Here is a 16151-nt window from a genome sequence, read left to right on the forward strand (position 1 = left end):
AGACAAGAGTGGTTAGTATTTACTGGTATCAAGATTCGACAACAACAACTTGCATTTATATAGTGCCTTTAAAAATAGAAAACGTACCACTGGAGGGTAATCGGACAAAAATTGACACCGAGCCAAGAAGGAGATATTAGGATGGAATGATAAAGTGTGTTCAAAGAGGTAGGTTTTAAGGAGGGTTGTAGAGGTTCAGGTGGTGAATTTGGACAAGAGTGAGAATGCAAATTGGTCGCCTGTAATGCACCCCGCCCCATATCCAGTTCCAAAGACTTCAATAGAATTGAACATCGGGTGTGTGGTGTAACAGTCGGCTAATGCGATTTCGCCTGCTTCGCGTCTTGCCCAATTTCACCCTTTCAGCCTCCAAAAGTAATGCAGTTATAAAAGAAGTTCTATTTAACATCACTGGCACAGATCCAAACAACTGAATTAAAATGTGCCCTTAAGCTTTTCATGTATGATTGTGTTTTATTGATGGGTCAACTGTAAGTGTTCGTTACAAGAAGATTTCAATTAAATAGGGACCATCTTGTAGGAAGGACAGTATATTTATATTTTTTTGAATTGCAGTAAACCAGAGGGGGGATTTTAACCCGCCGCTTCTACGTCCAGCGGGTTGTGGGAGAGGGAGTTAAGATGGCGGAGAGTTCGTTTCGCATTCCTGATGCTTTACCACCGCCCACCATTTTAACTAGCCTGAAATGAGGCATGGGAAGGCCCAGAAGAACGAGGGACTAATTTAAATGGAAATATTGCGTCTTGATGACGCCATCAAGTTGTGCATGCCATTTTAACCGCGGGCCCGACCAAGGGCCGCACGGTTTCAAACCCATGACGATGGCTGGAGGCAGGCAGGGTCCTGACCACAGGAGGCCCAGGTCAGTGTAACTCTTCAAAGGTGAATCTTTAAAGGTTCCTTGTGGGCCAAGAGGAGCAGGAATGCTCCACTATGGCCCTACAGCGATACCTTGGGCCTCCCTGACCCTAGGCTTTAACCCCACCTCGATTTTTTAATTTTTTTTCCCCCTGCCTCGATTTTCCCCCTTTCCCAAATCCCAATCCTTGCTTATCTTCCGTGGGTCTCCACTGGCAGTCTGACCCCGCATGAATTTTGACTCCTGCTCACCAGTGCTGATGCCATTTCTACCGGCTTCAGGCAGGAGTCAGTGTCGGGAAATGTTAACCAGGCCCAGGAGTTAAAATCTACCTGGCCTCATGCTTCGGGGACCGGACAGTTTTCCGGCCGCCTCGGCCTCCGCACCCCCGATTTCCGCCCTGAGTTTAAAATCGGGGCTCATTTGTAAATTAGCCTTTCTTAAGATCAAGTAAAATGGGCATGAGTAATTGATCCAAACAAATAAACATGATTGAACTTCCAACCTTCAAATCTAATACATGCATCTTCAAAACAAAACTAATTTTTCCTTCAAAGGTTCACTCCTGAAGTAAAATAATTCAGAAGTAATACACTTGGAATGCAGTAGCTTTAATAGTATTTGTAATAGTTCTTTAGTAAACTTTCAATCAGATTACTGTTTGTGCCCTGTTGGTGTTACACTAGCCCTGTGGTTGACACTTAGGGAGTAATTTTCCAAGTTCCTACTGCTGGCAGGAGCCTTCCTCAGTAGTCACACATGGGAGATTGTGGGTACACTGCTAATGATTTTCCCTTCAAATGGATTTCGGACAAGGCACCACACAATCTCAAAAAATCAACCCTTTACAGAATCATAGAAATTACACCACAGGAGGAGGCCATTCAGCCCATCATACGTGCGTGGATGCTAGCTCCTCAGTGAGAGCTAACCTTTCTAACCCCATATTCAACATGTGCCAAACTGTAATAACAACAGAAAACGCTGGAAAAACTCAGCAGGCCAGGGCAGCATCCGTGGAGAGAGAAACAGAGTTAACGTTTCAGGTCGATGACCTTTCGTCAGGACTGGAAAAAAGCAGGAAATGGAAAGCAGGTTTAGGGGCTGGGAAAAGGGGGAGGGGATGAAAGAACAAAAGGGAAGGTCAGTGATAGGATAGAAAGCAGGAGAGATTAAGAGACATTGAGAGACATTAGAGATGTGCCAAACTGTGTCTGCTTTGGACATTTCTGTTTATACCTAACTTTCATTGTCCTCATCCGCTGCATATAACATTATTTTGCTGTATTTCTGAAGCTGCATTCATCGGATAACTTTCCTGACTAAGTATTTATTGTCTTTTTCTGAATCCATTCTTTTCTGGATTTTCTTATGTAGATGGTAGTTTTGATGGACCCAACAGAAGATCCAGACGACATCTTGCGAGCTAATAGGTCGCGTGAACGAACATTTATGTTTGATGTGGTGTTTGATCACACTTCCACCCAGGTAGAGACTCACTCATTAGAAAACAATTTTTGTGTGTTGTGTCATCAAGGTGTTCTGGTTCTGATTGGCGTGGGTTAGAGGCAATAAAGAGCTTTCCCTGTACTACCTCGCCATTAATTCTCTTTAGCAAAAGATGATGCTTTGTTGCATTTGATTTTTATACACTTATGCTTATAGTTTCTGTGAGCATATTAAAAATGATTACAATTTGGTGGTGACTCTAGAGGAGGGTTTGTTTGAACAATTTTTGGGGGAAATTAATTTGTGTTCATGCTAAGGGATGTCAGTCCCGGGAAATGTAAAATGTTTAACAGTTTGTACCCGTTGTCAGATCTAGCACAGTTTCAATGCATAGTAAATGTTCTTTTACACTGCAACAGCGCATCTGTATTCCAACCTCCTGCTGCATCAGTGCAATATTTCCAATTTTCACACCAGACATCTTTATGACCTCTCTGAGGTAGACTGCCAGTTCGCGCTGACATTGTCAGTCTGGTGCTGCAGACTGGTGCCCATTAGAACTGGGCTGAGAGCCAAACGTATTTCTCTTATGACCCAGACATCCATCAGAGACAGAAGACTTTCATTCCATCAGTCTGCACTAGAATCTAACCCAGTCCCACAGGTGTCATAGAGTCATAGAGTTATACAGCACAGAAAGAGGCCCTTCAGCCCATCGTGTCCACGCCGGCCGGTGAAAGGACAACATTTCAATTCACTGCATCACCTAACCCCAATAAAGGCTTCTTCTGCTTATATCTTTCCCAGCCTATCCCCTTCTTAGCTTCCTTTGCTATTTTGGTTTAATGTGTTTCTTCCTGCAAGTAAGAAAGTAGAATGGTCTAAGCTTCAGACTCCTCCATGGCTTCTATTAATTTTGCTCCTTCAGGTGCCTAAAGGAGATGTGTTTTTGCAGTTGGAACTTAACCCTCATAATTCTTCTTGCTCCTTGGGATGAATTGCTTCAGGACAGTATAGCTCTCCGTTAAATAACCCAAATTTGAGTGTCAATCAAAAGTTGGAGTCTGGATCGTCTTGTTGGAGCTGTTGCTGGAGCTATTTTAGTATACTTAACATTGAAGACAGGGTGGTGCGGTGGGTCAGCACATTGTCCATTTTATTCCTGGGGCCTACTTAGGAATCTCGGCCAGACCGATGGGATGGAAGTCCCCTCCCTCTGTCTCCTCCCTCTGTCTTCTTTACAAGTCCGAGATGAAATTATTTTAGTTTTGACCCCTCTTTCGGTCTGAACCCAGCTCCCAGTTGTCAAAGAGATAGTTTAAAGCTTTTCATAATTCAGCACGATTTGTCTGTAATTTGACAATCTCACTGAGCACGGGATATGGAAAAAAAATCAGATTGGTAAAGCTTGAAGTGATTTTGTAAGATTGATGTTAACGCAGATTGGGAGTTTAACTTTGCATCGGTCTGTAGTATATCAACAACAACTTGCATTTTTATATCGCCTTTAACGTAGTAAAATGTCCCAAGGCATTTCACAGGAGCGTTATCAAACAAAACTTGACACCGAGCCACATAAGGAGATATTCGGACAGGTGATCAAAAACTTGGTCAAAGAGGGAGGTTTTAAGGATCATCTTAAAGGAGGAGAGAGAGGCGTAGGTGCAGAGAGATTTAGGGAGAGAATTCTATGACTTAGGGCCGAGGCAGCTGAAGGCACAGCTGCTGATATTGGTCCCTGGGAGTGCTTGGTGCTGATACTGAGAGCCCAGTGGAATCATTTTCCATTTTTCAGCACTGACATCCCTCGGTTGGATATAAAGGCTTCCATCACTTCCACCTCTCCTGTATCAATGCCTGTTTTCATCAGCCATCCTTCATATTTCTGCACTTTTCCTTTTCCATAATATGTGAAACATAGAAACATAGAAAAATAGGAGCAGGAGTTGGCCATTCGGCCCTTCGAGCCTGCTCCGCCATTCAATATGATCATGGCTGATCCTCTATCTCAATACTGTACCATATTCCCGCTCTCTCCCCATACCCCTTGATGCCTTTTGTGTCTAGAAATCTATCTATCTCCTTCTTAAATATATTCAGTGACTTGGCCTCCACAGCCTTCTGTGGTAGAGAATTCCACAGGTTCACCACCCTCTGAGTGAAGACATTTCTCCTCATCTCAGTCCTAAATGTCCTACCCTGTATCCTGAGACTGTGACCCCCTCGTTCTAGACCCCCCAGCCAGGGGAAACATCCTCTTGGATATACAAGGGAACCACTTTGGGAAAGACAGAGCGAAGTATCAATGGATGCAAAAAGGAGAGGGTGTGAAACTAATGTCCAGTCAACACTCTACACAGTACTGAGACCTGGATCTTGACAAAAGGCACTGAAGCAGATGTAGGATGGTTTTGGAACATGCTGTGCAAAGAAATGACAAACAGTGGAAAAGATGAGAAAGACCAGCCCGTGTGCAGCAACAGTGTGTGTGTGTAAAGATCACAAGGAAGGCCAAAGCTGAGAGGGTGGGACTGTGTATGGAAGCAGCTGAATGGAAGAATGCCATTAGGCAGACCGAGAGGAGAGTGTGATGATGAGGCTTGTGTTTTCTGTGGCATCGCGGTTATCACCCTGGAGTACTGTGCACAGTTTTGGTCTCCTTATTTAAGCAAGGATATACTTGCCTTGGAGGCGGCGCAATGAAGGTTCACTAGATTGATTCCTGGAATGAGAGGGCTGTCCTATGAGGAGAGATTGTGTAGAATGGGCCTATACTCTCTGGAGTTTAGAAGAATGAGAGGTGATCTCATTGAAACATACAAGATTCTGAAGGAGATTGGCAGGGTAGATGCTGAGAGGTTGTTTCCCCTGGCTGGAGTGTCTAGAACTAGGGGGCATAGTCTCAGGATAAGAGGTAGGCCATTCAAGACCGAGATGAGGAGGAATTTCTTCACTCAGAAGGTTGCGAATCTTTGGAATTCACTGCCCCAGAGGGTGGGAAAGTGGAGTTGAGGTCGATGATCAGCCATGATCTTATTGAATGGCGCAGCAGGCTCGAGGGGCCGTATGGCCAACTCCTGCTCCTATTTCTTAAGTTCTTATAACTGACATCCTTCACTTTGATGAGCAGAATTAAATGATTATAATTATTGAACAAAATAGTTCACCCTTATCGGGACACTATCTAAAAGTAATGTTTGTATTCAAACCTGTATTTAGAAACCACATGCCTCAAAGGTTGGCCTCTTTATACCAGTACACTCACTGTAATTTTAATGAGTATATAACAAATATTAATACATTCTAAAAATTCCAAGAGCCATTAAAACTCAGTGGGCATTAAGGCTGAACTCCATATTACTGCAGATACACTAAAACTGTTTTCTTCATTGTGTTTATTGTTCTTTTAGGAGGATGTTTACTTGGCCACCACCAAGGACCTGATTAAAGGTGTCATTTCTGGATATAATGCTACGGTGTTTGCATATGGACCTACAGGTAGTGTGGGCAGTTCATTTCAAGACATAGTTAAGCGTCTCGCAATTTATTAATTTGAAGTTCAGCACTGTGTTGTGTAGGGGAACATTTTTCACATAGCAAAGTGATGAATGGCCAGTTAACCTGGGGTTTTATTTGGTGGTGTTTGAATGAAGAATATTGGACATAACGCCAGGAGAATGCATTGCTTTTCCTCAAATAATGCCATGGGATCTTTGAGGTCCACCTGATGGGACCTCAGTCTCGGCCAAAGGACGGCGCTTCTGATAATCCCACAGTACTGAACTGAAGTGTCTGCCTGGATTATGTGCTCAAGTCCTGGGCCGCGATTTCGCCAATCGTGGCGAGCCTGGTGCAATCAGCTTCAAACCCCACTCCCGTCTTCATCCCGCCTCCTCCAAGGGATTTTGCCCTGATTGGGCTTGTTAAGCCCGCCCAGCGAGGTTCCCAGCCAATTAAAAGGAAGTGGGTCTGATAACGTCCTCTGATGACGCATCATCAGCCGGTTTCCTTAAAGGGACCATGTCCACATTTATTTTGACATTTGTGCTGTCAGTGTTCTACAGCATTGAGGTGCTGCAAACACTGACAAGCACTGCACAGAGGTGCACGGCTGCACCCAGGCTCTCCCATGACTCCCTGGAGGGAGCCACAGCATGCAGGGAGGTTCTCTTCCCTTCCCATAGGCGGACGAGATCTCCCCAGGACACCAACGCAGGCTGGTTACACATTGTACAGGAGAACACAAGCAGGGATGTCGTCAGGATGACCAGGCTGCAGTGGCGCAAGCCTTTCAATGATCTCAGTAGAACATGAAACGTTACTGCAAAGCCACCACTCAACCTCATCCTGCTGTGCCACTCATCACATCCCCATCACTCTGCCTTCCCTACCCTACTCCTGCACATCCTTACTCCTACCAACTTACGTTACACCTCCACCCATCCCTCTCTATCTACATTATCACTTCCCCATCTCACTAGCCACCCCTCACACTCACCCTCATCCTTGTCCAATCATTCAAACTAACAACACACAAGGGTAGGCACTTGTGTGCTTTAGCCAATGTTCATGTAAAGTTTCTGTTAATGTGTTGTTTTGGACAGATTTGTGTGCACCTTTGAAATTGTCTTACTGAGTTCCAGTGAATGGTGAGACATAACAACACCACCTCCCCCACCCCCCGATGGTGATGAGTGTGCATGGAATGGGTTGGTCATTGTACGGATGCTTTATGGTGCTGGTGTGGGGTGGTGCCAACCTGGCGCATCATGTGGCAGCCAGGGTGTACAGTGATAAGTGCAGTAAATCTGGACATGGCGAGGCCATCGCTGGCGTCCCATGCAACAATGTGCATGGGTGATGATGCCATGTGTCCTGTGCAGCATCAGGTGATTGCGGAGAAGGTTGGTGTTATTGTTGGTGCTGCTGGTGTGCCTGGTACTGCTGGTGTTGGGGCTGATCGTGTTGGGATTCTGAGGACCAAGGTGAGATAGTTTCAAGGACATATGGGTGGAGCTTAAAAACAAAAAGGGGGCAAGCACTTTGCTGGGAGTGTACTATAGGCCTCCAAACAGTCAGGGGGAGATAGAGGAACAGATATGTAGGCAAATCTCAGAGAAATGTGCAAATAATAGGGTAATAATAATGGGGGATTTCAACTTCCCCAATATTAACTGGGATAGTCAAAGTGTGAAAGGCTCAGAGGGTGTAGAATTCTTAAAGTGCATCCAGGAGAGCTTTTTGAGCCAGCATGTAGAAAGTCCTACAAGAGAGGGGGCGGTACTGGACCTAATTCTAGGGAATGTGGCCGGCCAAGTGGAAAAAGTGCTAGTAGGTGAGCACTTTGGTGATAGTGACCATAATATGGTAAGATTTAAGGTGGTCATGGAAAAGGACAGGGATGGGCCGGAAATAAAGGTTCTAAATTGGGGGAAGGCCGATTTTAATAGGATAAGGCAGGATCTGGCCAAAATGGACTGGGATCAGCTACTTGTAGGAAAATCCGCATCGGAGCAATGGGAGGCTTTCAGAAGGGAGATTGAGATCATACAAGGGCAACATGTTCCCATAAAGGTCAAGAGTGGTTCCAAAAACCACAGGGAACCGTGGATGTCAGGGGATATACGGGAATGGATTAGGAAAAAAAGGAGGGCTTTTGGTAGATACAAAAGGCTAAAGACGGAGGAAGCCCTAGAGGAGTACAAAAAGTGCAGGGGGATACTTAAAAAAGAAATTAGGAGATCAAGGAGGGGCCATGAAATAACACTGGCGAGCAAAATAAAGGAAAATCCGAAGATGTTTTATAAGTATATTAAGGGTAAAAGGATAACTAGGGAAAAAATAGGGCCCATTAGGGACAAAAGTGGCAATCTGTGTGTGGAGCCGGAAGATGTAGGAGGGGTTCTAAATGAATTTTTTGCATCTGTTTTCACTATGGAGAAGGACGATGTAGACATAGAAATAGGGCGGGGGGACTGTGATATGCTCGAACATATTAACATCGAGAGGGAGGAGGTATTGGCGGTTTTAGCTGGCCTAAAAATGGATAAATCCCCAGGCCCGGATGAAATGTACCCCAGGCTGCTGTGTGAGGCAAAGGAGGAGATTGCGGGGGCTCTAACACATATATTCAGGACCTCTCTGGCCACAGGGGATGTGCCAGAGGACTGGAGAACCGCTAATGTAGTACCATTATTCAAGAAGGGTAGTAGGGAAAAACCGGGGAACTACAGGCCAGTGAGCCTAACATCAGTGGTAGGAAAATTACTGGAAAAAATCCTGAGGGACAAAATTTGTCTCCACTTGGAGAGGCAAGGATTAATCAGGGATAGTCAACATGGCTTTGTCAAGGGAAGATCATGTCTGACTAATTTGATTGAATTTTTTGAGGGGGTGACTAGGTGTGTGGATGAGGGTAACGCAGTGGATGTGGTATACATGGATTTCAGTAAGGCCTTCGATAAAGTCCCGCACAGGAGACTGGTCAAGAGGGTAAGAGCCCATGGAATCCAGGGTGCCTTGGCACATTGGATACAAAACTGGCTTAGTGGCAGAAGGCAGAGGGTGATGGTCGAAGGTTGTTTTTGTGACTGGAAACCTGTGGCCAGTGGGGTACCACAGGGATCGGTGCTGGGTCCCTTGCTGTTTGTGGTCTACATTAATGACTTGGATATGAATGTAAAGGGTATGATCAGTAAATTCGCGGATGATACTAAAATTGGTAGGGTGGTAAATAGCGAGGAGGGTAGCCTCAGTCTGCAGAACGATATAGATGGGTTGGTCAGATGGGCGGAACAGTGGCAAATGGAATTTAACCCGGAAAAGTGCGAGGTGATGCACTTTGGGGGGTCTAACAAGGCAAGGGAATACACAATGAAGGGAAAGACCCTAGGCAAGACGGAGGGTCAGAGGGATCTGGGTGTGCAGGTACACAGATCCCTGAAGGCGGCGGAACAGGTGGATAAGGTGGTAAAAAAGGCATATGGGATACTTGCCTTCATTAGCCGAGGCATAGAATATAAGAGCAAGGAGGTTATGATGGAGCTGTATAAAACACTGGTTAGGCCACAGCTGGAATACTGTGTGCAGTTCTGGTCGCCACACTACAGGAAAGATGTGATCGCGTTAGAGAGGGTGCAGAGGAGGTTCACCAGGATGTTACCAGGGCTGGAGCGCTTCAGCTATGAAGAGAGACTGGGCAGATTGGGTTTGTTTTCCTTGGAGCAGAGGAGGCTGAGGGGGGACATGATTGAGGTGTACAAAATTGTGAGGGGCATAGATAGGATGGATGCTGAGGAGCTTTTCCCCTTAGTAGAGGGGTCAATAACTAGGGGGCATAGATTCAAGGTAAAGGGCGGGAGGTTTAGAGGGGATTTGAGAAAGAACTTTTTCACCCAGAGGGTGGTTGGAGTCTGGAACTCACTGCCTGAAAGGGTTGTGGAGGCAGAAACCCTCACAACATTTAAGAAGCATTTGGATGAGCATTTGAAATGCCATAGCATACAAGGCTACGGGCCAAATGCTGGAATATGGGATTAGATTAGACAGGGCTTGATGGCCGGCATGGACACGATGGGCCGAAGGGCCTCTATCCGTGCTGTATTACTCTATGACTCTATGACTCTATGACACCGATGCAGATGTAATAGATGGCAGGTGAGGTTGAGATGACAGAAGCGATCTGTCAATGGTGAGAGAGGTTGTTCCAATGAAGTGACACTGGATAGAGAGTTTGCTCCAAACACTTGCTAGCTGCATAAAGCTCAACCTGTCTTTCAAATGCAGTAAGCAACAGCTTCTAACCTTGGAAAGTGAAGACCTATGAAATGGGAGCTTTCATAGAACATTTGCAGCTGTCAGGTTAGTAAATCATTCCATGCTGACACAACACCCGACCTACTTACCTGACGTGATACCCGCTCTCCGGGAACGTCGATAAAAACCTGGTAAAATGGTAAGTACATGGGAAAATGGTGCTTAACTACCTTTTAACAAGCTTTTAAGTATCTAAATTGGCTGACCCGTTGCTTTGTGTCGGGTCTGTTCAGGGATAACAGACCCAACACTTGGGAAACTGACAAGGAGGCGGGTTTACAGCGGGATACCGACCCGCTGCCAATCTTTGTGACTTTGACAGCGGACCCGCCTCCAAACCCGCACTCTGAGCGCTGGCAAAATTACAGCCCCGGAGTGGCTTTTGAACCCGTGACCTTCTGACTCGGAGATAAGAGTGTTGCCAACTGAGTCAAATTGACATTTAAGGACCATATGACAGGACACATACAGGTAGGAAACAATAAAGGTCAAAACAGCTAGATCAGGAATGATTAGGTGATGCCAAGTTTGGGTCTTAAAAGGATATTAAATGACTCCGGGTGGGTCGGCAGTATCTGTATTGTGACGTATAAGGCATCACGACCGTATGGGACAGGCTAGATGGACCAGTCGGTCTCCTGTGCAACACTTTTGTATGTTTGTGAAAGATTGCGATTAAAAAGTCAGATTAGGGGAAGGAGATCATTAAAAATGAAATCTGGCATCCATATAGGTGGGTCAGTTGGTGAGTGATAGGAATGTGGTTTCAAGAAAATCCAACTGACGTCATCCTTATATCTGCTTAAGCACATAAAGGCAAAAGAGCACTCTACCTCTAGCATTTTGTTATGAGATGAGAAAATACATTCCAATCCTTCATTAGAATCTCCAAGTTCATTTACCTCTTCAATAGGAGAGGTTTTAACCATGGAAAGAATGTTTCCACTTGTGGGAAAGAGCATAACTAGAGGCCATCAATATAAGATAGTCACCAAGAAATCCAATAGGGAATTCAGAAGAAACTTCTTTACCCAGAGAGTGGTGAGAATGTGGAACTCGCTGCCACAGGGAGTGGTTGAAGCGAATCGTATAGATGCATTTAAGGGGAGGCTAGACAAGCATATGACAGAGAAGGGAATAGAGGGTTACACTGATAGATTTAGATGAGGAAAGACGGGAGGAGGCTCGAGTGGAGCATAAATGCCAGCATGGACTGGTTGGGCCGAATGGCCTGTTTCTGTGCCGTATATCCTGTGTAATCTTAAAAGAAGTCAGTCTCCCAAATCCACATAATAGAAGAAAAGAAATGTGAAACAGCAAGCACTTTGTTAGAGAAGGACAAGTATCGATGCATGGATGGCTGCAAATAACTACTGAAGTCCGCTGGCATTGGACGATCTTAGGCTGACTGCAGAGTGGAGGCTGACTATAGAATAGGGTGGGATCCAGGAAGTCCTCTGCTGCAAATCAACGCTCCCTTACACACAGGAAATCAAACAGAAACGAAAAGCTGACGGAATTCTGAGGTAACGTCAGGCTTTGATTTTCCTCGGTAAGGCCGGGTGTTTTCACGACGGTAAATGAAGGAAAACGGGACAGTGAGCTGTGCTGCCCTCATCACGCCTCAAAAGCTGCTGATCAGAACTTGCTCCCAGGAACCTGGCAGTGACCCCGGCCACCCAGCTCACCGCAAGTCATGGTGGGCGGCTTGGTCTATTGCCCCCCACTATTTCCCTCTGTTTCCATCCCTATGCTGTCCCCAGGAAGTAAGGCCACTACAAATGTGGCTCTGTAGAGGCCAGTGCAGCGTTCCAGAGATGGTAGAGTTGAGTGGAGAGCGTAATTTTTGGAATACTTTCTCACCTGTACGGCTTTCACACACTATGAAGGGACTTTGATTTTTGGAGCCTTTTTACATCCTCGGCATTTAACAATACTTCCAAAATTTAAAGTGAGTACTAATCAATTTTACTATTTGGGTGGGGGAAATAATGGCGTTCCTTATGGAAATACCCTTATTCCTACATTATTATTATGGAGGAAACAAGGACGGAGGCTAACAGAGTGGGGCATCACAGAAGGCATCTACAACTGACCCGTGGATATCGACTCCACCGGGTTTACTGACCGTGGAGGTCATGACTTCTTAGAGAGACAGTGCGTTGGAAAAGCTGTTCTCCCCAACAAAGGCCTTTGGGGAGTTAATGCCACCTACTGGCTGCAGATTTATAGCCCGGGTCAGCCAGGAGTACGTCCTTGTCCCCTGGCTGCTAAAGTGACCACAGCCCTGAATTCTTACACCACCGAGTCCTTCCAGGTAGCCTCAGGTGATCCCAGTCACATCAGCCAATCAGGTGGTATGGGTGAGAGGAGGTATTGTACACGCTGCTTTATTTTCTTTTGAAGATGTTTAACTGGTGCAGTTTGAGCGCGCCACATCCCTTTTCCATTGGGATCCATGAGTTAAATTGTTTGGTTGAAAGAGTTATTGGGAATTGTTAGCAAGGACGTGGAGATGGATCCCCTCCCCCCCCCCCCCCCCAAATAATGTGTTGCTTTTATGTGTACATGCTGATTAAAATGAGAAATATCATTGGGAACTAATGCATTTTTACACTTTTGCCACCTTTAGCAGTGTGAAGTTTTCTCTTGGTAGATAAAGCAAAGACCACACGCAGAACAAAATGTTCTGCTCGGAACAGCTTCTCCATCTGCACCAGTGTGAATATTTTTCGACTTGCTGCAGCCATTCCCTCCAAAACAATATTTGGTATGAGTTTAGATCTACAGTATTTGATGCAATAGCATCTTACTGCCATCTGGTCCACAGGCAAGTGCACTGCCATGGAAGGATGGACATTTACATAAGCATTTTATTTCATATACAGGAGCTGGCAAGACTTACACCATGCTGGGGATGGACTGCAAACCTGGAATCTATATCCAAACTCTGAATGATCTTTTCAAGGCAATCGAAGCTACAAGTGAAAACATGCATTATAACGTCTCCATGTCTTACTTGGAGGTAAATCCATGCCTACATAATCGGAATCTTGGGGGACTCTAGTGATGCTGTTATTAAATGTAAATATACTGAGCCAGACAGAGCAGGTAGGTCTCATTCCTGGGCAGTGCTGAGTTAGTTACTGTCAGCAGGGAATCTGCATTTGTCCGGAGCACCTCCTAGACTAAGGAGGTTGTGATTCCCACTCCTGCTGGAAAGTGTGAATGCTCGATGACTACAGGATCAGGATTGACTGTAATGGCCCCAGGTAGAACATGCTGTTTGGGCTCACACAAGAAGAATGGCCATACTGGCAAGGTACCAGAGGGCAGTGGCACCATTGGACCGTACCCCAGCATTAGTCAGTGCTTTCAGGAAATGAGGGATAGCTAGAAAAGGGGAAGTATATTGAAAAGGAGGGAAAAAGGGGAAAGAAAAGTTCTCTTTCTGAGTGATGCTGTCATCAAATGTTGTCCTTGCCCTTACGATCAGTAAATGGGTTACATTCCATAGTTTTATTCCTGCTAACTTCAATCCCCTCATCAGAAAGAAAAAAAGAACTTACATTTATATGGTGCCTTATCAGCCACGCAGGCTTTAAGCACTTCACAACCAATGAGTTGGTTTGGAATGCAGTCATTGTTGTGTAGGTAAATGGAGCTGCCCATTGCACACAGCAAGATCCCACAAACATTAAATAAATAAATAAATGAATGAGCAGATAGTTTTGATGGTGTTGGTTGAAGAGCGAATGTTGGCCAAGACACTGGAAGAACTCCCTGCTTTTCTTGAAGTGGAAACTCTTGGCCCAAATGTTTAGCTCATCAAGAATGTGAGTAAAATTGTAAACTGAAATAAAATATGGCCAGGAAATAAAAGTCAAACACAAACTGAACTTTTAATTTTTAATCGTAGATTGGATTTTGTGAGGGGAGCGTTTTGGTTCAATGTTTTCAATTCAGTATATTTTTAGTGCCTAGCTGAATACATTAACCTTACAAACATGTGTTTAATTCCAAAATCTGTAAGTGTATTTTAATGAGGTTATTTTTATTTCGTTTACATTTTATTCGACAGCGAGTGTTGGAAAGTTATTAAAACACAGTGTGGGGGAGGGGAGAACAGTCCAGTCCCCACCCAATGTCTACATGCACACATTACGGGATAACAATCAGGAGGGGAAGTCTGACTGATTTAACCTTTCCCAGACCAGGGATAATGAATCCAACTGCAGCTCTTCCACTGGCACCTAACTCAGCGACACTGGGGATCAAGCCTGGGACCTTCTGGCTTTTTATGGCTCAGTCCTGAGGGATTTGTGGAGCTCCAGGATGAAGTTTAAAATGTTTAATCCATTCTCTTATCTCAAAATACTGCCTGTTGTGATGATGCCAATGCAGAGCAATAATATGCGGTTAAGAATGTTCGGTGAGTAAGAGTGAAGAACGTTGTTAATGAATAATATATTTTCCCCATTTTTTTCATTTCAGATTTACAATGAGATGATCCGTGATCTCCTGAACCCTTCCTCGGGGTTTCTGGATTTGCGAGAAGACTCCAAGGGTGGGATCCAGATAGCTGGAATCACTGAATTCTCAACCAGTAATGCTATGGAGGTACAGCCCTAACTTAAAAATTACAGCAGGGGCAAAGATGCACAACAACAACAATTTGTATTTATATAGCACCTTTAATGTAGTAAAACGTCCCAAGGTGCTTCACAGGAGCGTTATCAAACAGAGTTTGACACAGAGCCACATAGGGAGATATTAGGGCAGATGACGAGGTAGGTTTTAAAGAGCGTCTTAAACAAGGAAAGGGAGTTAGGGAGGGAATTCCAGAGCTTAGGTCCTCGGCAGCTGAAGGCACGGCCACCAATTGTGAAGTGATTAAAATTGGGGATGTGCAAGAGACCAGAATTGGAGGAGCGCAGAGATCTCAGGGTTGTAGGGCTGCAGGAGATTACAGAGATAGGGAGGGGCGAGGCCATGGAGGGATTTGAAAATAAGGATGAGAATTTTAAAATTGAGGTGTTGCTCAACCGAGAGCCAATGTCGACCAGAGAGCACAGGGGTGATGGGTGAATGAGACTTGGTGCGAGTCAGGAGCTGGGCAGCCGAGTTTTGGATGAGCTTAAGTTTATGGCGGGTGGAAGATGGGAGGCCGGCCAGGAGTGCGTTGGAATATTCAAATCTCGAGGTAACAAATTGGTGGATGAGGGTTTCAGCAGCAGATGAGCTGAGGCGGGACGGAGTTGGGCGAAGTTCCGGAGGTGGAAGTAGGCGGTCTTAGTGATAGCGCGGATATGTGGTCAGAAGCTCATCTCGGGGTCAAACACAACTCCTAGGTTGCAAACACTGATTCAGCCTCAGACAGTGGCCAGGGAGAGGGATGGAGTCGATGGTTAGGGAGCGGAACTTATGGCGGGGACTGAAGACAATGGCTTCGGTCTTCCCAATATTGCTCATCCAGTACTGAATGTCGAACAAGCAGTATAGCAATTTTGAGAGAGTGGAGGGGTTGAGCGAGGTGGTGGTGAGGTAGAGCTGGGAAGGGGGTAGGGAGGATGCCAACCTCAGTGGATTTGCAGCAACTTCAACAGGCCTTTGGGTTAGAGAAGGTAAAACTGAGAGGGACTGCTTGTACCTAAGCTTGTAATTCACTTTCCAGTGGAGCATCTTGTTAATCCTAAGATACACAGCACCTGTATGTTGCTACAGTTTTAAACCTACTGTATGATAGTGTTCCATCTAAACTGTGCCAGTGTTATTGTTTGCCATTGTTGACATTCAGATCATTAATGCGAAGTGGTTTAAAATGGCCTTACCTCTCCCTACCTCTTAACCTCCTTCAGTCCTACGGTCCCCCCTCCAAATCGCTCTGGTCTGCTGACTCTGGCCTCTTGTGCATTCAGAAATCCCTTTCAGCCACCTAGGCCCCACATTCTGTAATTCTCTTTTTAAACCCCTCTGCCTCTCGACCTCCCCCCTCCTTCTTTAAGT

General features: G+C 45.3%; 1 protein-coding gene across 4 annotated transcripts in view; it reads left to right on the forward strand.

Annotated features, from left to right (window-relative positions):
- The window catches only part of LOC147110430 (kinesin-like protein KIF19), a 196371-nt gene that overhangs the window by 63820 nt on the left and 116400 nt on the right, over positions 1–16151 (forward strand). For all 4 annotated transcript variants that reach the window (XM_086000408.1, XM_086000407.1, XM_086000405.1 and 1 more), the window contains exons 3-6: positions 2259–2369; positions 5741–5828; positions 13034–13170; positions 14640–14765. In XM_086000408.1, coding sequence (XP_085856534.1) covers positions 2259–2369; positions 5741–5828; positions 13034–13170; positions 14640–14765 — 462 coding nt within the window. The remainder of the gene's footprint in view (positions 1–2258; positions 2370–5740; positions 5829–13033; positions 13171–14639; positions 14766–16151) is intronic.

This window comes from Somniosus microcephalus, chromosome 11 (genome assembly GCF_052327205.1).
Source record: "Somniosus microcephalus isolate GS21.2 chromosome 11, FLI_Smic_1.0, whole genome shotgun sequence".
NCBI lineage: Eukaryota > Metazoa > Chordata > Chondrichthyes > Squaliformes > Somniosidae > Somniosus > Somniosus microcephalus.